General features: G+C 41.5%; 1 protein-coding gene across 14 annotated transcripts in view; it reads right to left on the bottom strand.

Annotated features, from left to right (window-relative positions):
• The window catches only part of eif4g3a (eukaryotic translation initiation factor 4 gamma, 3a), a 57,596-nt gene extending 36,937 nt beyond the window's left edge, over positions 1 to 20,659 (bottom strand). For 5 of the 14 annotated variants that reach the window (XM_038695850.1, XM_038695851.1, XM_038695853.1 and 2 more), the window contains exons 1-5: positions 19,949 to 20,560; positions 11,191 to 11,263; positions 8,050 to 8,217; positions 2,987 to 3,079; positions 2,087 to 2,119 (exon numbers count right to left, since the gene is read on the bottom strand). In XM_038695850.1, coding sequence (XP_038551778.1) covers positions 2,087 to 2,119; positions 2,987 to 3,079; positions 8,050 to 8,217; positions 11,191 to 11,263; positions 19,949 to 20,112 — 531 coding nt within the window. In that variant the 5' untranslated portion in view covers positions 20,113 to 20,560. Of the gene's footprint in view, positions 1 to 2,086; positions 2,120 to 2,986; positions 3,080 to 8,049; positions 8,218 to 11,190; positions 11,264 to 19,932 lie in introns of all 14 variants that reach the window. The other 9 variants (XM_038695852.1, XM_038695863.1, XM_038695862.1 and 6 more) reach the window with 8 other exon arrangements.
• Positions 20,660 to 21,802: the final 1,143 nt, after the last annotated feature.

The raw sequence follows: 21,802 nt of genomic DNA, 5'->3' as shown, positions 1-21,802 counted from the left end.
AGCTAGATTTCGATGCCAATGTAAGTCTGTTTGATGATGCACTGTGTCCCACATGTTGAGGTGGAAATGCTGACAAAAAGGCCTTATGATTATGTGACATTTCCACTATTTGAAGCCAACCAAGAGAAGACACTCAAGGGTAAAACAGATTAATAGAGTTATCTACACTCAAAACAGATCTCTGGGGGTAGACAGCTGTTTATACACAAAAAAGCTACATTTGAAATCCAAAGAAGTCAGTTATAAGTGGAGGAAATAAATTAAATAATGATGATCCTTGTTTGAAGAGACTTGTGTTTTAATCAATTAAATAATTTTTTGATCTCTACTGTATGGGCCCATTTCTGTGCACTGAGTGTGTTTCAGGGGGACAATGGCTGTTTTATTCATTGGTATAAAAGGCCACTGTTTGCCTTCATCTGCTTTCCAACTCCACTTCCGTGGTGGCACAAGGGATCCCAGCGCCAGTTTGTGACAGCCAGAGCATGCAATAGTGTGTGTGTGTGTACACTAATATTGGCAAACACACCCGACACACTTAATGACACCATACTATTAATAGTCTGCTAAAAAAAAAAAATAAATGTCCACACAGAGGCATCCAGAAGGTGAGGATGTTGCACAACAAGTTACACATCTTGGGGACCTGGGGTGTGAATAACACATCAGTCTTAAAAGTGGGCAACTGCATGAATCATTGCATCATAATTCAATGAACACAAAGAGAACAAGAACTGAATGTCAGCACCTAGACCTGTCAAAGACTCTTAGCATCCATAAGGCAATACACAAACAGTAATCAGAAATACTACACTGCCAAATGTGAACACATTAACATGTCCTTCTTAACCTCATGCCGTTGGTTTACAAAAGGGATATCCTTACCACAATATCACAACAATAAAACAGCCCATTTAATTGCAATACCTTCGTGTAATTACTCTAAACTAATGAGACCATGGTCTCATGACTGCAGAAAGTCTGACAGATTTAGCTATGCGAGCACAGAAATAAAAATGCCCCTAATTATGTTTTCTGGCATAAAGCAATTTACAATACACAAAATATCCTTGAACACTAGTGTGTTTGCATATAATGTTTCTAACTACTCGTAGTTCAACTATACTATGACTTAAATATAAAGGAAAACAAAAAAAATCTTTCCACTCTCAAATCGCTTTAATAAATGACAAGGCAATGTCAGACACTCAGGAGAGGAAGAACTGATATTCACCCAAAATATCCTGGTTGAAAACATCCAAATGAACGAGAAAACACATTTCACTGGACACTGAAGGCACCACATATACAGTACTGCTGCTGCATGGAGGTGCCCTGCAGCACGTCCAAAAGTTCAGGCACAAGTTGGCTGTTGACTTTCGTTTGGCCAGCTTAGATTGTTTGTTAGATACAAACAGAGCACTCTCTAACTGGCTTTCTTTCCTGGTAAGTTAATTATTTCATCCTATAATTTAGTTTCTCTTTGTTTTTTTACCTTCTACTTTTTCCCCCTTCAATAAGCAAAAAACACCATGACCACACAACAGCAGTGCAAAGTTCAAACATATATAGACTGACTGGTCATGTCCTCTTGGATAAAAGTAATGAAGATTCTATCATGTTAAATTAATTATAGCCATCTAGGAAAATATATAAGACTAAGAGAATCACAAAAATTAGGATACATTCTGTGCAAAAACAGTTATTTGATTTGCTCAGAGCACAAACCAAGGACACCCACAAGCTTCATTACATCTAAACCCAGTAAAGCTATTAAATAACGAGTCAATTCTTGGAATGAACTAATCTCACCATAAAAATGAACATGAATAGTACAAGAACACACCCATCAGGAAACTGTTCTATACACCTGGCTGGATATCTTGATTAATAGCAGCCCGCTCAGAAATCCCACGATAATTTAAACCTCTTTAACAGTATCCAAGATACTTTCAAATCTGAGACTTTTTCTAAGGAACAGCAGACGCCCCACAAACAGACCCTTGCCAGAAGCTACCAGCAAACTGCTTTGATGATGATGACGCAAGAGAGGAAGCAGGAGGGGCGTTCAGCGGGGGTAAATTACCTGATGGTGGGTTGGTCGAGGGCCCGTAGCAAACTGGCAGGGGAGGAAGGAGAGGTCCAGCAAGGAGATTTGAAGCAGTGATGGCAAAGCGGGTAGAAGAAAGAGCATAAGAGAGACACAGAGATAAGATGAGCGATGAAGGCAGGTGCTTGAAAATACAGTACAAAACCACAGAGCAACAAAGCTTTAAAGACACATGATGCAGCTCTCAGGCCCAACTCAAAGTGTGTATTCGCAAATAATAGCTTGCTTCAAGTACCTGACATTATGTGTTAACTGCATCAGGACAATGCAGATATTAGGACTAAATTGTTACAAAACACAAAAACCAGTAAACAATATAATTTGTGGTGGAGATGCCAGGCAAGATTAATAAATAATGTTGACTAGGTGTGTGTGTGCAGAGAATGCTGTTAAAGTAAATATAATATGATATATTTTTGGACTAGGCTTGTCAAGTAAGAAGATTTGTCACAAAAGGTGTTATCTATCTTTAAATGGCTTTCCTAATGCTAAACTGAACAACCACCATAAGCCAGAGCTGCTTAAGATATCATCGACACAGGGAACGATCTCTTAACTTTTATGTTGCGCTCCTACCCCACTTAGCAGGGGCATAACGAAGGTCCCATATGCCAACCAGTGATACAGTACCACCGACCACAGCAAGCCTATAAGTAGCCTTTAAGAAGTCAATGAAGGAGACCTCATTAAAAAAATAAAATAAAAATACAGCCTATGTTAAACTTCCTCGGTGCCATGAGTCGACGTTTCTGGAGGTCTGTGTGGCTTCTAAACACCAGATCCCTCTATCACTGACTCAACAGTCACACTAAACCACAAACGTTTGAGTACCTGGAGGCAGGCGTGCTGCAAATCTAAGACCTGAGAGACACTCACCGGGCGACTTTGTGGTTGTGCATTCATTGGCTGTGTCTGAGCAGAATACACTAGAGAGGCGGAACCAGCATTTTGTCCAGGGTTGTATGGAGACTGTCAAAAGAAGAAAAGGAAAGATAGACAGAATAAGAGGGTTCAATACATACAGACCAGGGACTTTGCAGCCATCAGTTACAATTCATTTCATTAAGACATTTCACAGACCAACTGTAACCTTAACAAAACACCAGACATCACAACACTAACTTACTGCTGCTAGGAGGAAATGTTTTCGATTGGGGTTTATGTACTGCACAGAGATAATTGGCAGCCTCAAGGACAGCAAATCCTGTGTTCCTATTCTTCATCTAGTGTGCAGTGAAGCTAGGCAGAGGTGGGTTTAAGCATATCTGCTTACTCTTGTACAAGCTGCTGCTGGTGTGGTTGTGATAATTCAAGTTTGTGCTGGCTGGCAAGACTATAGGAGGCTAGTGAGAGACTGCGGCTGCTTTAGGCTGAGGCAGCGCGCCATTAGGCTATAATGGTATAGAGAAACATCCAGATTCCTCGTAGGCTTGTTCCGATTGGCGATTGGATCACCTATTGACGACTGAAGGGATGATTAGCGATTGGTTTTCCATGTGCCGATATTAAGGCGATTTTAACTAATTCACTATCAGAGCTAAGACGACATATATACAGTCTCTAGAATCTGCTCAGCCATTGACTTATTTGTGGTGACAAGACACACCACAATATCAACCCTGACGCCACATACTATATACTGGGGCTGACGTAGAAGATTCGATGCTTTGATGAGCAGAGCCTGATTCGACTGTCAATCTCACAGTCGAAGTGTCACTGCAAAGCGGGGATCATACCATTTTGGCAATATGGGGGTGCTCTTCGTCTGATTTTACATAGAACTACCAGTTTTCTCCGAATAAGTTAAATATACTGCCTATTACAGTATAAATTTCAAAATATATTGCTGTAAATACAAAATTGAGAAAAAAAAACGTTTTTAATAAATGTTTTTAAAAAGAGTGTGAATAAATCCAGAATTGTAACCCTAATCCTGTCATGTCCTGTCATGTTTCTGGTGGTTTCTCTTAAAGCTAATAAGCCTGTTTCTTCCATGCTGGCATTTCCCAGACTTCCTGCAACGTAACCCTGTAACCTGGCGATCAGATCGCCAGTCGGTGATCTCAAGTAGCCATGACCAGACGATCAGACGATATGAAAATAGAGGCGATTGCCCAACCCTAATTCCTCGCAACTCAAATACTTCCAGTGAGGCTGAGTCATGGACTCTACATGCTTGTGAGTACGAGCAATGAGGTAGTCAGCAGTTTCACTAACAATGAATCCACCTTTATGATTAAGCGATTAAACTTTTACATAGATTTACCTGCAGTTAGCTCTTTTCCCTTATTACAAAAGGTGTAGCCAGAGGATGCAACGCTGCCTTAACCAAAGAAGGGCAACATCTTTCTCACCATCATGCTCATCCCTGATTTATTTCTGTTAAGTTATGGTCCTCTTGCCCCATTCTACCTGTATGGATCTCCCTCTAACTATAGATGGAGAAGAAAGTCCCTTCGACCATATATTTTACCCTAACCTAACAGTCTCAAATCACTGTGCTTCTGCCGTTAACCCTGGTTGTATACACGATGTTACACCCACACCCCCTTTCAAACATGTTCCCAATCCTGATTATTTACAGTGGGTACGGAAAGTATTCAGACCCCTTTAAATTTTTCACTCTTTGTTTCATTGCAGCCATTTTCCAAAAATCAAAAAAGTTCATTTTATTTCTCAGTAATGTACACTCAGCACCCCATCTTGACAGAAATAAACAGAAATGTAGAAATTTTTGCAAATTTATTAAAAAAGAAAAACTGAAATATCACATGGTCATAAGTATTCAGACCCTTTGCTCAGTATTTAGTAGAAGCACCCTTTTGATCTAATACAGCCATGAGTCGTTTTGGGAAAGATGCAACAAGTTTTTCACATCTGGATTTGAGTATCCTCTGCCATTCCTCCTTGCAGATCCTCTCCAGTTCTGTCTGGTTGGATGGTAAACGTTGGTGGACAGCCATTTTCAGGTCTCTCCAGAGATGCTCAATTGGGTTTAAGTCAGGGCTCTGGCTGGGCCATTCAAGAACAGCCACGGAGTTGTTGTGAAGCCACTTCTTCGTTATTTTAGCGGTGTGCTTAGGGTCATTGTCTTGTTGGAAGGTAAACCTTCGGCCCAGTCTGAGGTCCAGAGCACTCTGGAAAAGGTTTTCGTCCAGGATATCCCTGTACTTGGCCGCATTCATCTTTCCCTCGATTGCAACCAGTCGTCCTGTCCCTGCAGCTGAAAAACACCCCCACAGCATGATGCTGCCACCAACATGCTTCACTGTTGAGACTGTATTGGACAGGTGATGAGCAGTGCCTGGTGTTCTCCACACATACCGCTTAGAATTAAGGCCAAAAAGTTCTATCTTGGTCTCATCAGACCAGAGGATCTTATTTATCACCATCTTGGAGTCCTTCAGGTGTTTTTTAGCAAACTCCATGCGGGCTTTCATGTGTCTTGCACTGAGGAGAGGCTTCCGTCGGGCCACTCTGCCATAAAGCCCCGACTGGTGGATTGCTGCAGTGATGGTTGACTTACTACAACTTTCTCCCATCTCCCGACTGCATCTCTGGAGCTCAGCCACAGTGACCTTTGGGTTCTTCTTTACCTCTCTCACCAAGGCTCTTCTCCCCCGATAGCTCAGTTTGGCCGGACGGCCAGCTCTAGGAAGGGTTCTGGTCGTCCCAAACGTCTTCCATTTGAGGATTATGGCCACTGTGCTCTTAGGAACCTTAAGTGCAGCAGAAATTTTTTTGTAACCTTGGCCAGATCTGTGCCTTGCCACAATTCTGTCTCTGAGCTCTTCAGGCAGTTCCTTTGACCTCATGATTCTCATTTGCTCTGACATGCACTGTGAGCTGTAAGGTCTTATATAGACAGGTGTGTGGCTTTCCTAATCAAGTCCAATCAGTATAATCAAACACAGCTGGACTCAAATGAAGGTGTAGAACCATCTCAAGGATGATCAGAAGAAATAGACAGCACCTGAGTTAAATATGAGTGTCACGGCAAAGGGTCTGAATACTTATGACCATGTGATATTTCAGTTTTTCTTTTTTAATAAATTTGCAAAAATTTCTACATTTCTGTTTATTTCTGTCAAGATGGGGTGCTGAGTGTACATTACTGAGAAATAAAATGAACTTTTTTGATTTTTGGAAAATGGCTGCAATGAAACAAAGAGTGAAAAATTTAAAGGGGTCTGAATACTTTCCGTACCCACTGTATTTCCCACATTGACTTTTTCATAGAGCTTTTGCCCAAATAATTTATGTCTATCCAGGACTGGCAATCCCCTTTAAAATGTTAAACTGATGATGTTGAACCTCTGCAGAGGACCTCTATCAGCTGCAGGCTCACAGATGTGGCTACAATACATAAAAACAAGCTACACATTCTGAATGTAGGATGAGCAAATGATCATCTACCATGACCTCATGGTGAAAAGATGTGTATTTAACATGACTGTTAGGTGATTCCTGCAGCTTGGTTTTTCCAATACGACTGACGCAATTTTCCTACCATCCAACAGGAAACCCACAGTGACACGACCTTTAGCAGCTGTACAAAGTAGCTGACAAACCAGACAATCACAAGTGGCAGTTGGCTTGTACTGGTCAGAACAGCATAAAACTACTCAACTAATTTGGGGAAGATTTATTAAAAGTTAACTTCTCACATCTTAATGTTGTACACATTTATCTCCACTTTTCCACATGCATACTGGGCCTTCCGCCTCCTGACCCTTGTCAGGATTAAACAGGTCTAAAGGCACCAACGCAAGAGATTTGAACCCCTTTTAATCATACATTTATCTAAACTTCAATAAAAAAATGCATGCATGGCTTACTGCTGCATTAGGAAAAAAAACATCTAAAAGCTAATGTAAGAAAGTTATATTAAATAATACAGGTTGGGCAATAAAGGCAGAATTAATTTACATTTTCACAGCATTATCTCAAAATAGATGTTGTAATTTTAGGCGGACTGCTGAATTTGATAATATAAATGGAAACAGTTGTAAAACGCGGAATAGGCCACATGTGGATGTAATTTATAACAATCGGAGATTTCCCTAGCATTATAAGCGTCTTTTTTACAGAACTTGGGCCAAACGAACACAAACAATACTGCTATATTTTGGTCTGATTTCGTTAATTAATGAGCACCTCGCTTCTCTCTGCTCTCACACACAAACACAAACGCACAAACCCTGTCATATTGAAATCAGCGTGCTAGCAAGAGCTCATCACTTCAACAAATTCTCAAAAGTGCAACCGCATCGGCAGATGCAGGACGCAAGCTTGTTGAAGACTTTGTTGCAAAAATTGGCAACAGATTTCCTAATTTTTTATAATTTAAGTATTCAAACAGAAGTGAAGCCGCATGAGCTGCAGGTGAAACTCACTCACGACTAGCTACGTTGTTTGCACTCCCGTGATTCCAACGATGCTCGAAAGGCAGAATCGACAAGATAGAGGAAAGCCTGTTCTGTGCTAGGTCTGTGATACTTATTGTCTCGTCCCAGTCAACATGTGCGTGAAATCTGGATTTCCCCAATTAATTCTTAAATTATAGCTAAAAATATTTTGAGGTCAAAATGACCTTTGAGTCGAAAGTGTCACCAATTAATTGTCCGACCAACTGTGAAATATGGTAATCAGTTCTTGAGTTATAGCCAAAAATGTGTTTTGTGTGTACACAGTGACCTTTGACAACCAAATATTAATCAGTTCCTCCCTGTTTGTCCAGAATGTGAAGAAATTCCTTCCAGGCGTATCCGAGATACCATGTTCACAAGAATGGGACGGACGGACAGACGGAAAACCCAAAATCATACTGTCTCCAGCCACAGTTATCGCTGGCACAGAGGCATAAAAAGCAAGCAGACAAATGGACAGATCAAACATGAATGCGCAGAGGATGACAGCGGAAATAGTGACAAACTCACCCCTCCGCCTGCCTCCCAGCCCTTAGGGTAGCGATATGGGGAAGCTGTGGGTATTGATACCTGAGAGAGCGCCGGGGAGTGGGCATGACCAGGCGGGGTGCCCGCCAAGCTAGGGTGTCCCTTTGTGATGTCGTGAGCAGTGTAAGGAGGGCCAGCATGCCTGGGTACCTGTATCACATAGAACAGTAAGGTTAGACAGATACACAAAATTATATATTATCTCAGACTGATGCAGACACACACACACACACACACACACACACACAGATGTAGAGGAGGAACAGCAGTGGCAGGATTCCACAGGCCATTTGTCCTCCCTCCTGCTGAGGAATGTAAATTAAGCGCTCAAGCCCCAGGAAGACCTGCACCGTGCATGGGTGTTAAAGCCTGCTGGGGTTGGCCAAGACTGGCTCTGGCCTCTTCTGCAAACTACTGTGCCCAACTATGCTGCGCAAGGGTGTCTGGGCCTCATATGGCAAAACTGGGTCAAGTAATCATATTACAATCCCACTCATCTGTAACAGATAGAGTGCACCTGGTACAATAGATACAACTGAGTCATGCTAAACAACCCTAGTCGATATGGGTGACTGGGGGGTCCAGGGACACAGATGAGATTTGACTCTTGGCCTGTAGTGTGGCAGTATGGGCCTTGACTGCTGCAGCTGTGAGTTGGCACAACTGCAAATGCTGCTTGTTGCTGCAGCAGGCCTGACACACCAGGGAATGAGACAGGATACTGCAGGAAGAAAGCAGGAGGCAGACACTGAGAAAGCCAGGAAAGCTGGGCAACCCACCTTTTTCTCCAGGGCCTCTTTCTGCTCTCTCTACACAACCTGGTTGCTGGTTGAGTTTGTGCACCTCTAAAAGCAAACTTAACATTTAAAAACGAACATCGCCAAACTATACTATATTTAAATCTACCAGGCACTACAGGCAATATTCCTTCTGCATCTCTCCATCGTCTGTGTGGCCCACTTCCCTCAGATGACCTGGGATAAAGCAACTAATCTAGCTGCTGTTGCCAGGGGAGGGGCCTGCTCTGCTTCAGGCAAGTGATTCTGAGGATGTACAGAGTGATGGGATGGGGGAGGGGAGGCAAGCGGCTGTATAGAAGCTGTACATGAGGGGGAGGGTGCTCGACCTATACATTATTGTTGATATTGTACAGTTGTGATTAATGATTGTATTATTATTGTTAAATATCTGTTTGAAAAATGTAATAAAGTATATTTAAAAAGTGGGGGGAAAAAAGTGTACAAATCTCACATCCACTGCAAAGAACAACTGCTTCATGCCATGGGCATGGTTTATTTCTACCAGTGTCATCATTGTTGCAGCCTAACCCCTTACAAAGAACTTTCAGAGCTATAAAAAAATTCACATAAAACCTGCAGTGTTTCCACCACTGTTGTGTCACACTGGATAAATAAGCTTACAGCTAAATAGCTCATCTTCAAACATACAAACAGTACAATGTGCAGCTACCTAGTGTACCTCCACATTTCCGAAATGTTATCATCACTGGAAATCTATTTATTTGTGGTGTCAAATATTCAATATAGAAATTCTAAAAAAGGTATACTGCTATATTTGTAAAAGCCAGAGATTCAACAAAAAAGCACCATGGAAATAGACAATAATTTACCACAAATGATCACTACAGCAAGCGCCACAATTGTATTCATTTTGTCACTTCAGTTCATTTTATGTGAGAAGAAAATCAATAAAATGTAAAGTGAAAAGGGAAATCAATACCCCTGTCTTCAAATTTATGTAGTAAAAACTAATTTACAAGATGTGTAACAATGAAAATAAAGTTATCTGTGCTTTTAATGGCAGGGACGTCACTAATCAGTATCTTACAATGTCTACAAAGCCCTCTAACAAATCACTGCCCTCTAGCACATTTGGCTTATCAGAGGAGAAGCCCAGAATGGGGCAGCAGGGCAATGCAGGTCTACAAACAGCAGTGCTCAACATAGATTGTTGTGCAGCACAATGCCCATTTGCAAAGGGTGACTGTCATGTCGGGCTTAAATCCTTAGTGGAAGGGAGGATGCCATTTCGGGTTTGTTTTTGTCTTTAGGGAGATCCAGAAGGCGTGGCTGGTCAGTGAGGACGAGACAATAAATGATCCCACAGTTCAGCCAAGAGCGACCTAATCATTCACAATCAAGGATTTTCTTTTCTGCCAAAATTCTTTTTATACAAAATCTCATTGTCTACATGAAGCCCCTAACTCACATGTTGATGCCCTAAGCAGGTTAAAATAAAAACACCAAGAATTATGTGAATATTATTATGACAAAGATCTGACACAGGAAATGTTAATTAACTCCTGAAGGAGACACTGAATGGCAGATGTCCCCTGAGGTGGCAGATTTCCACAGGCCTCCTGCAGTCAGATCACAGCATGATAACTTCACAACCAATTTTTTCATAATAAAAAAAAACAACACACCAATGCCTATAAAATTGCTCAGTCAAAATAACTAATCCTAATTACATATACTGTGACGCAATGTTAAAAATTACAAAATAAAAAAGCGGTGAGTAGTTCTATAGGCACCATTGGTACCAAGCCTCTAAAGCATCCTGAATTGTGACACATTCAGTTGCCAGTTTATTAGGTACAGTTGAAAACAAATGCAATAATGTTTTTAGAAGAAAATAGGCAAAATGGTGGTGATCATTTTGAGGTGAATTGATTTAAAATCTGACAAATCGGCTGACACATTTCAGCATGAAACCTACATAATGGCTATAATTTCTTCTAAGAGGAATTTCTAATATTTTGTCAACCCTATTTATTTCACAGAGGGTAGACTAATTAGAAAGGTATTAGAAACACCACTTAGTAAGAATCAGTGTACCTAAATAATTAACAGCCTCCAGCATGGCATAAAGCTGAATCAACACCTCTCTAAAAGCACTCTAACCAGGCAGTGTTACATTAGAATGCACTTGTTTTAGCCAGGTGACCCTAATAATCTGGCATCTGAGAGTTTATTTTTAGTACAGTCATGGTCGAGCTGTATGCAATGTGTGTACTCTTTATATGAAGTGAGCATTTTCTGTATATGCACTGCAGCATACAGGTGGATCTGTATGCGCGGGGGGCTGCGTGCAGCGACTCACGCTGTAGACTGCAGCGACTCCAGGCTGTGTGGGGAAGATTCGGTCGTCCAGTGACGGCTGAACCCGTGGGATTCTGGAAACACGTGTTAAGGACAACTGGAGGCCAAGAACAAGTTTCACGCTAAATACGAGATTGACAGCTCAACAGGTAAGATTTCTGTCATGTTGTAAGTATTCATGTAAGAGACACTGTTACGTCTAAATATTGCTGATTTAACCAAATGAAGAGACTTGATCTAGTATTTGTGGAGGTTCCCTTTTTAACAAACACAAACATTACTCTGCTGAAATTACTTTATTCTACACTTCTTGGTGTATATATGCAATCCATTTAATTGATTCAGATTTCAAAGGGCTTTCCTCAAACCCCAATGGCTCTTGTAGTTTGATTTCAAGAATCCTCCAACCACCCCACCCCGCCCAAAATGCCCCATCTCTGAGAGTACACTATGTACCTTCCACATTTTGCAAGTGTTCAAGGGAAAATCTGAAATGGATTTCTGGGCCACCTCAGGCAAGGACAGGCAGAGCAGAATATTAGACAACTGCAAAGGAATAGTAAAAAGGTACACACTTCATTCAATATCAATTCTATTTTCCTCATGCTGAAGGTGGAATAATAGGTCAAAGAAAAACCTCGTCACAACTCTTGTAAAAGCTTAACACACTCTGGGCTTTATTAATGTTCTGGGCACAGAAACCAGAACAGAACAAGATGACTTTTTTTCAGGCATCTGAAACATGTAATAATGAGACTCGCTTGGGAGACATCACTCAGATGTCTGGAGACAAAACAGGGAATGTGCAATAGCCACATAAAAGAAAGGAAGTCCTGTGGTTAGTAACCTGCTCAGGCAGTTGTCTGTGACAGACAGGCTCACACATTGCAGGTCACATGGTTTGAGGGAAACAGAGCGTCTGGCTTTCTTCCTTTCACCCAAATCACGCCTCCCTTTCCCCTAAGGGCCGGGTTATACTAGCGATGCTGGGCCAGCACCGCTACTCGTAACCAACACCATGAAAGGGAGGGAGGGAGATAAGGAGAAAAAAGAAAAAGAGGGCTCCAATTCAAAAGGCAGAAGCACAACAGGAAGCATTATCTGTTTCTTTGTCGGGGAATTTGGAAAAACAACACGCCCAACCCCACACACACACTCACACACATACATACAGTACATATACACAGAGATCAGAAGTAAATTGGAGGTTCAGTCTCCTCACACGTGACTTTCTAGGTGAGGAGAAGCACAATTAAAAAAACTGTACACAGTATTTACAGTTTTTATCTTTTGTTACCAGAAAGACAGAAAAAAGAAATCCACTGTTCCAAATCCAATGTTGTATATGTTTTTCAGTGACTTGCAGATTACCTGTCGTAATCTGCCAAAAGCCATAATGTGGCACATCTAATGCCATAAAGCACAAAGTGGGTAAGAAAAGGTATAGTAATAATCACAACTCTGGTCTACATAAGCGCTGGCTGGCAGGGGCAACTGTGTTGGGGACTGTAAACAGAGGGAAGGCAGTACACAGGTGAATCCAGGGTTCAACCTCCTGGTGGAACAAATCCACCTGCGGATCAGGGGGTTGTTGTCAACAAAGCCAGGAAAAGCAAATGCAAAAATGATCAGGCAAGATTAAACACATTGTCATCTTACATCTACAGCCAAACTGTAAATACAGGAGATGATTTTAACTTCTCAAAGCCTACACGCAGACGTCTGTTATCTCTCAGAAGGCAAACACCCGCAGTCATGGCAGAATGTCGTCATGCCACTAACTAACATACTTGTTGTTAGAACATTTGTGTCATGCCTTTAGCTGAAATAGTTTTTCATGTCACGTTTTGGGAGGCTCAAAAGGCGAATACAGAACACAACCTCTATTCCACAGCAAATTGACATTTAAGCAACACAGCAAGAAACTTAATTGAAAAACGGACCCAGTTTTCCCTCTGGAAAACTTGCAAAGTAATTCTATTTCTGTGCCTAAAAGGTGTTTGTTTCAGGCAGTCTGTGGCTAAATTTCACTGTGATATAAAAAGCTTTTTAATTTTTTTGTGTGGGTTCACTAGCCGATAGCTAGCAAGAATGGACGTCCATTGATATTTGCCATATGATGTACTTGGACAAGTTTGTTTTCTTATTTTTGCAGTTTCAAGACTGACTGCTGGTGGTAGAAATATTCCCGATGGGAAAACTAAATGTCCTAAAGTAAAACATCATTTATGTCAAGCTCTCAGTGTGGGTGGCCATGTAACCAGATGGACGCAGACACTTTTCAGTCAACCCATACTGCATATATCGGGCATGACCATGAAAGTGGCTGAACGCACTAATTAGACGTTAGACATTAGTTTAATCTCAATTAATTTTCTGCTTGAGGAGAGCAGCACAATGTCAATTTAAAGACTTACAACAGGGATAGTGCTTCGGGGAATAAGAGTGTCAATGTGGCTGAAAAATTACCTGCAACATCCAATGGGACAAAAAAAAATGACACCAACGGTGAGTGATTCACATTTGACTCTCCCTGAGACCGAGAGGAACTGCAGTGTTCAGATGAGGGAACATGGAGGGAACATAATCCTGAATTAACTACACCTCAAGGATGCCGGCTATTCAAACTCAAAAGGACGCTTGAATAGAGTACCCACAGATTATGACACTGAGCACACTGTCCTCGCTCATGTATATATTTTGAAGAGCAGCTCACATTTGAAACAGGTTTCCGACCTCCTCAACAAGGCTAGGCTGCCATAGGTGACGAGGTAAATTTTGGGTCTAAAACAAGCCCATGCTGACCCCTCTTCTCTGACGAGATCATAAATTAGTTTCAGCCACTCCTCCCTGACCCTACAGTGACCTGTAAGGCCTCATTTAGGAGGGAAAAGCTGCTGTGGCTCCTGCTTCATCATTAGCTTACTGTAAAGCCACTAATGTGCTGAGAGAGAGAGATAGGGGAAGACAGGGGAATATACAGCCTTAAAATAGCAGGGGTGTGATCAGGAGGATGAGACAGCTCAATAAAATGTAAACTGATATTATAGAATAAATGAATGAATCACAGCTGTGTAGTTAACAACCTCACACCCTTTATACATACATCTGTCTTTCTTTCTGTATGTATGTATAAAGGGTGTGAGGTTCTTAAAACGAAATATCCAAGATAACAGACACGCTGATCTGTAGACAAATATTACTTAAATCAAATAGTGAGTCTTAAACCATCCCGTAGTTATGCTGCTATAGGCCTAGACAGCCGAGATACTTCCCATGATGCACTGAACTCCTCTCTCCCTTTCCCTCTAGACACCTTTTTATCCCATTAATGCATGTTACTGACTTGACCTTTTCCCTCTCCCATAGTTTCATGCTTTCTCATCTCTCTCTTCTCTCTTTCTGTCGCTTTCTGCAGGTATTTCTGCCTCCGGAGCTGTGGAGTCTGGATCTGTGGTTGTGGGCTGCCTGCTGTCCCCATGTTCCTACTTAACACCAGCTGCTACAATTATTATAGTCCTATTTTTATTGCTATGTGTGGGGTCTGCGCTTCTGCCCCCACCCCAAACCCAACCAGTCAAGGCAGATGGCCGCCCACCCTCTAGATTTCTACCTGTTTAAAGGTAATTTTTCCTTGCCGCTGTCGCCAAGTACTTGCTTATAGTGGGAATTGTTGGGTCTTTCTAAATAATATTACTGACAGCACAGTCTAGACCTGCTCTATATGAAAAGTTCATGGAGGTAATTTCTCTTATGCATTGCCGCTTTATAAATAAGAATAAAAATGAACAGGCAATTTCTTTGCCACAGGAAAAAGTATTGTCTCACAAATATGGCATATTTCAAAAGCAAGGTCTCCTTTGAATGACACAGGCTACCTGGAAATCTCAGTGCAGTGGGTTCAGAGTGGAGACACAGGAAGTGAGTGGAGTCAGCCCAGATGGTGCAGACACAAACCCTCCTTACACACATAATAAACACGCACAGATACACAAAGCTCTCACTCCCTGCCTGCTGTTGCTGAGGCGGTTCTTTCACTACACCATGAACGATAGGTGGTAGGTTGGTGGATTCTTCTCTAACAAGCCACAGGTTGTCAACAATGGCTCTGGATTGTTACAGCACAGATCGTTAGGTTTTAAAATTAAGGAGACAGGCAGTCCATCTATACATCAAAAGGTGGTTGATGCAGAAAATATGTAAGTTGTATTGAACTGAAAATAACATTATCTAGGCTGTACCAATTGTTTCACTACTTAATGGGTAAATTCACTTACTTTAGGTTTCAATTACTAAAATCACCTTGATCATAATGGAGAAATGATGACACGGAGAAGATAAATGTTTCTAAAGCCTTAATCTGCATAGATCAAGTTTGCTATCATTCCTCCAAATTATGGTCTGAACACCAAAACACTGTTCTCTTTTCAGAGAGGCCTGTGAACAATCAATGGTATGTCTACATTGTGTATTTGTTGGAGGGCAAGACTCCATTAGCAGCCATGATGCTGCACGGTCTACTGTGTTGTGTATGTCTGAAACGCTGCCATGGTAATGTGAAAATACTTCCTGTTATTTAGTAACCATGGCAGACGCAATCACGTCCTTTTTAGACAACTACCTTCTGTGAAAACACAACTACTTGAGAAATAGTTTGATGGAATGTATTATAATGTGCGTTGTTGAATTGTGTGAGTCAGACACAGGTGCTAAACTTGATAAGCACTGCTTTGCTGCTTGCAGTACCACACTTATTAATTAGGGCTGCAAAAATGAATCGAATAATCCATAATGTATGTCAACTATTAAATTAATCGTCAACTGTTTTGATAGTCAATTAATCTGTTTGTGTCATTTTTGTAAAAAAACAAAAAAAAAAACAGATCTGATTCCAGCTTCTTAAATGTAAATATTTCTGGTTTCTTTACTCCTCTGTGTCTTAAGTTAAAATATTTGGGTTGTGGACAAAACAAGATATTCAAGGACATTTTCTTGAGCTTTGGGAAACACTGATCAATATATCTCACAATTTTCTGACATTTTATAGACTAAACGACTAATTGCTTAATCGAGAAAAATATAAATAAAAATAGACAGTTAATAGACATTAATCAACAATGAAAATAATCTTTAGCTGCAGTCCTATTAGTAACCCTTTTCAACTGTACACAAATGAAGCAACTGTTTGACTGCAGTGTATCCTAACAGTGCATGCAATATTTCATTTGTAACGCAAAGCATAAATTATTGCTCTGACACAAACACTGTACGGGCACCACTTTCTGGGCAGACAGTAACATTCTCAACTACACCATGGACCTTACAGCGTGTGGGTGGGTTGGATCTCCGAACACAGAGTTCACTGTAAATACTCAGTATTGTAAGAACCGTTGAAGCACGTCATTACAATCAGAAGATGTCAGTTGTTCAACAATTGCTGGTTGTATCTGAAGAGCTTTTTTTAGTGTAAATACATTTGTTCATTCAAGATTGAGAAAACACATCCACAATGATATGTAAATGTCAACACTGGGAGAGCACAGTCAGAATGTCTCCCTCAACAGACCACTCCCTCTGTGGAAAGAACAGTCCTGCATGCTGGCTCATAACAACTCAGCAGTTTATTTATAACATCCCACAGTGAGTATGCTCATGAGAATCTCTTCTCATGCAGGCTGCACACACCTGTCCTGAAATACAGGACTACTGTGCTGTGTGACCTACCAGCTGAGTACATATATGACGTAGCTGTATGTCATAATAACCAACACTGGTTGGCTGACTGTATGCCAGGCTCGCAGGTTACATTTAACTTCACTTCTATTTATTGACAAATCCTGTCATTCTTTTCCCCAAACATGAACACAAACAATGAATAAAAAAACTTGCAACGCTGTGAGAAAGAAAAAGAAGTGAGCATCTTCAAAGAGAGATGAAGGTGCTGTACCATGAAAGCAGAGGGGTTGGGGGGGTGCCCGGGGAGACAAGCAGGGCAGAAATGGGGAGAAGCCTTCAGTTTTCTTAGCTGGGCCAGCAGTGGGGCGAGGTGAGCTTTGGGGGGATGGAAGGAAATGAGGGAGGGCTGAGGCAGGCTGGGTGACCTGGGTCTTTGTTGGCAGATGGTGGGAAGCGCCACCTTGGCCTCTCGCTCTGAATGCTAAGCAGCGCTGCCATTGTCTGACAAGTGCACCAGCAGACGCATGCGCTGGGTGTTTCTCTGGCAACCAGGAACAGAAACAAACTGCCCCCCACCCTAGCACTGCACACATACACGCTTCACCACCCTGCTTCTCCAAACCACGGTGCATCTCAGGACTCCACAAACACACACACCAACATCCTCCAAGTGGGAATTCCCATACACCAGGAGCCCAGGCCAGACAGAGCGTAACACGCTCCCACACTCCTGACCTCAGAGGTCCAGAGAGAGTGAGAGGTCAGACAAGTAGCAACACTCAGAGGGCCTGTTTTCATATACACATCAAATGCAGTGCAGTCTAGTGCAGTGCTGCCTAAAACGGGGCCCAGGGACCATCAGGGGAGTTTCAGAAATTACACGGAGGTCCCAGGACAAAGCAGGGTAGTGTAATTTTCCTGCAACTACTCTCATTTGATGTCAGAACAATTTATCCATTCTATGAACTCCCACCTACAGCATAGATGGTTATGTAACTCAAAGACAAAAAAAATCATACTTTAATTTAGTGAAAGATGTTCAACAATTGAATATTCACTCTAATCCAATTAAATTCAACAGCACCACAAACTCCAAACTGACCAACACCTCATCAGCACACTGTTAACAAAACTAACATGATAACATTTATGAAAGTAGGATTTATTGCACTGCTGTTGCAGTGGATTGAATTAATAGTAGATTAACTAGTTCAACCTAAAAACTGACACGGCATCAGGGTCTTGTCAAGCGCATTATCCCCCAACCCCATATGGTTTACATAATATCATAAACAACTTATAGAGTATTGAATGTTTTGGATTTAATTTAATTGAAGAAGCCTTCGTGATATTATCTTCAATCCCTAAATACATTCTGTCAAACTATGGTTAATCAGCGAGGATAACAAGAAGTAGTCTATGAAGTAACCAGCTATTGCGCTATATGTATGTCTGCTATAAGTTTGTTCCTGTGCATTTACCAGGGAAAAAGTTACTCTGCAGCAGTTGGTCAATAGCCACAACTTCATCAAGAGGAAAATCCCATTATGTTGAACAAAATCAGACTGATCGCTTTGATTAATGTGCAAGCTAAGCAAAGTTAAGAAAGAGTGATCACAACACACCAAAAAGGCAAATAAAACAAGAGGTGTGATGTCTCCTACTTTAAGAGAAATGTTTACCACTCTTCTAGTCGTTATGTATCTCTATCCCTTAAACGAGGCACTCATTGAGTAAATGGAGAGTGCAGTTCTATATTCAACTGGTCTGCACTTACAATTGTATAGTTAAAAGTAGGTTAAGCAAATTTAACAGTTATTTTAAAAGCCTGGGGAGTCAGAAGAGGACATGGCACAACAGATAAAGAGACCATTATCTTCTGTGCTGTGCTTGATTAACTCATCTAACTCACAGCCAACATTACAACACATTGAAAGCAAGAAAGGATTTCATACTGCCACCTGCCATAACCAGCTACTTAGTGCCCCCTTGCACATGTCAGAAACACAGGGCGGCTGTGACCGTGGGTGGCAGGAAATCAGGTTGAGACATCACACCCCAAAGCTAAACCATAGAAGAAGCTGTCACATCACAAAAGAGACATATCTCCCTCACTGGCAGGCAGGAGATGTCAACTTAATCCTCCGCTCACACTACTGCCACCATGCTGTAAATAAAACAGGAGGTGACATAACCACAGTGACTTCACTCCACCAAAAGTAGGGTAGAGTAATACTGGTCGTTCTCTGTGTAAACTCAGACGGATACGGCGGTTAATGGTTCAAAACCACTTCATATAAACCAATACGTCAATAAATGTATTATTACTATCTTGCTGGTCATTTCTACCGACTGTCATCCTGAGCGCACACCGATACAGGCCTGTCAAGGTTCACAGTAGCACCACTTAAAGCCAATCTCATGTGAAATGGAAAAGGAAGTGCAATTCCCACAAAGGCCTTGTGTAGGTTAACATTAGCCCCATTATTAAGTCACAGGTCAGCACCATTAAATGGATGAGGCTTTACTGCTCTGCGACGTTGCGTTCACTGACTTGGGCACTTGCTAGCCACAGAGGCTAACGTTGCCTTAACTTAGCTGGCTGACACAGTAAATAAGCTAATGCACCTTGCTAGCCAAAGAACGGTAACGTTAACTGAACAAAGCCGGTAACCGGTGTGGAAAGCCTGATAGCTCGCCGGCAATAGAGCTTTCCTCTACCAAAGATTGTCAGCTCGTCTATCATTAATATACAATGCCACTATAGTCAAATGGCAGCTATATTTAATCACAAATGTAACTAGAATCAGCAGTTTAGCGTCAACTCCCAAAAACCAAACTGACATTTCCGTTAGCTTTGCCAACCGGCTTGGTAAGCTAATGTTAGCATACTTAGCTAGCTAATTGTCCCCTCCCCTCCCAGCTCCCTTCAAACGAAACCATCATCCCCGCATCCAACCTTCTATCTATCACTAATTATCTAATTTACCACTTATAAAACAACAGGGTGTGTTGCACTCATAATGATGTGTTAAATGCATAAAATCACAAGCCGTTTCCATGTTACCCAAGTGAAAGGATACTGAGGTGGCGGTACAGCGCCGGGCTGAGGAGCTGTTGTGGCTCCCGGCGGCAGAGACACGGAGGTCAGGGTAGCCCGCAGTTGGCTCGACGGAGAGGGGCCACTTCCAGGTCCGCTAACTGCGACAGCGGCGGGTTTGGGAACCACTTTCGGTGGCAAACTCATCGCAAAAAAATCAACAAATAAAAACAATACCTTAATAAATACTGATACAAACAACGCCTAGCTTGCATACATATAGCAAGCGTAGCAGATTCTTGAAGCAGGCCCCAAATCCCTTTAACGAACTGGGATAACGAAGCTCGAATAGCAACACAAACGTCTTTTTTTTTCATGGAAAGTCGCTGTTCGGATCAGCGGTGCTATTCATGGGGACGGTGGGAGGTTTAGCCTCCCTCGCCCGTCCGGAACCTCCGCGGATCCGGCTCGGTTCGTTTCTTTGAAAATAAATAATCGCCACGATCTTCACTTTCCCTCGGCGATCTACCTTTCCTTCTCGACAAGTATGTTTTCTATCATTTTTTCCTCACAGAGATGAGAGACTTCGCCAACATGGCGTTGCGGCCGCTTCCAGCAGTCCGGGCAGGACAGATGAATCGGCAATTCTCGGCCAGTTACGGATTCGCTCGGCTACTCAACTAACCTACAATCCAGTACGCGTGGTTCACGTTTCTACGGATTTTCGACTTTATTTTATGATTTTAGATTAGTCTTGAAAGTAAGACATGTCATTGACAATAGCTAAAACATTACGAAGCAAAATAACGAAAAAACATGTTTTAATTATATCAAAACATGTCAGCACGAAGTTTTGAAAATACTCATTTGCAAATAAAGCTTTGTTCAATTAAACCAGTCTTCGGCTATTTACACAGTATAGTTCATTCCCTCTGCTCTGCACCTGTAGCGGGACTGTAACGCTTGTAATGCGCTTGTGTGTTATTAGCGCCATCTACTGTTCTTGTGGCTGCTACGCATCTGCAAGTGAACCAGACAATTTCCTTTTAGATTTACTGTAATTGGTTAAGTAATGTAATCTGAGACAGTGGGTACTGTATGAATCTTGTCACATGTCGCGGTACAACACAAACGTGTGTGTGAGAGTGACTGAGTGAGCGAGAGAGAGAGAAAGAAACTAAACAAATTGTTGACACCAGACAAAAAATGTTTTAAGACTGGTTTTACTATACAAAATAATTTGTGACAAACTCCAAATACTACAAAATAGGTATGACACATCATAGCTTAGCCTATATGACCGGGTTCTGAATGGAAAAAATTGTGATTAGCATTGGTCTTTCATTTCAGAAGTGAAATGTCAGCAAAGGGACGCTGCTATCTTGAGATCCAGAAATTATTTTTAATCACAAATATGTCAATATCTCTATATAAAATGTAACAGTTTGACCAGATTGTACACAAAATGTATCTGAAATATTGCAATGGTTCAAAGACAAAAATATTTATACAAACTCTTAAACAGCTATAAAAAACTGTCCATAAGACACATTTTCATCTTCCACCAGGTTAAAAATCTTGCAGGACCCGGGTCAACTATCAAATAAAAAACTGTGACCATAAATAAAATACAATAAAAGTAAACAGAAAGAGATCCAAGCACAGTGAAGAGTTACAAGTAAAATAAATGTCACGTTGCTTATTTATCACTTTATGTGACAAACAAGCCGATAACACAATTTGACAGTGGTTCCCCCATTTTTTGCAACAATTTGTAGGGTTTCCAGTGTTCAAAAAGAGCAATTATAGCTACATTTAACTTCAGAAGTTGGGGAAAGCTGTTCGCAAAACCAACCGTCCTTGTGGAGAAGCACTGCCATTCTCCATTCAGAGCAGG

Source organism: Micropterus salmoides, unplaced genomic scaffold (assembly GCF_014851395.1).
Source record: "Micropterus salmoides isolate LMB-PRFRI ecotype aquatic unplaced genomic scaffold, ASM1485139v1 Ms_hic_scaffold_4, whole genome shotgun sequence".
Taxonomy (NCBI): Eukaryota; Metazoa; Chordata; class Actinopteri; order Centrarchiformes; family Centrarchidae; genus Micropterus; species Micropterus salmoides.
This window is presented reverse-complemented; position numbering and strand designations above follow the sequence as displayed.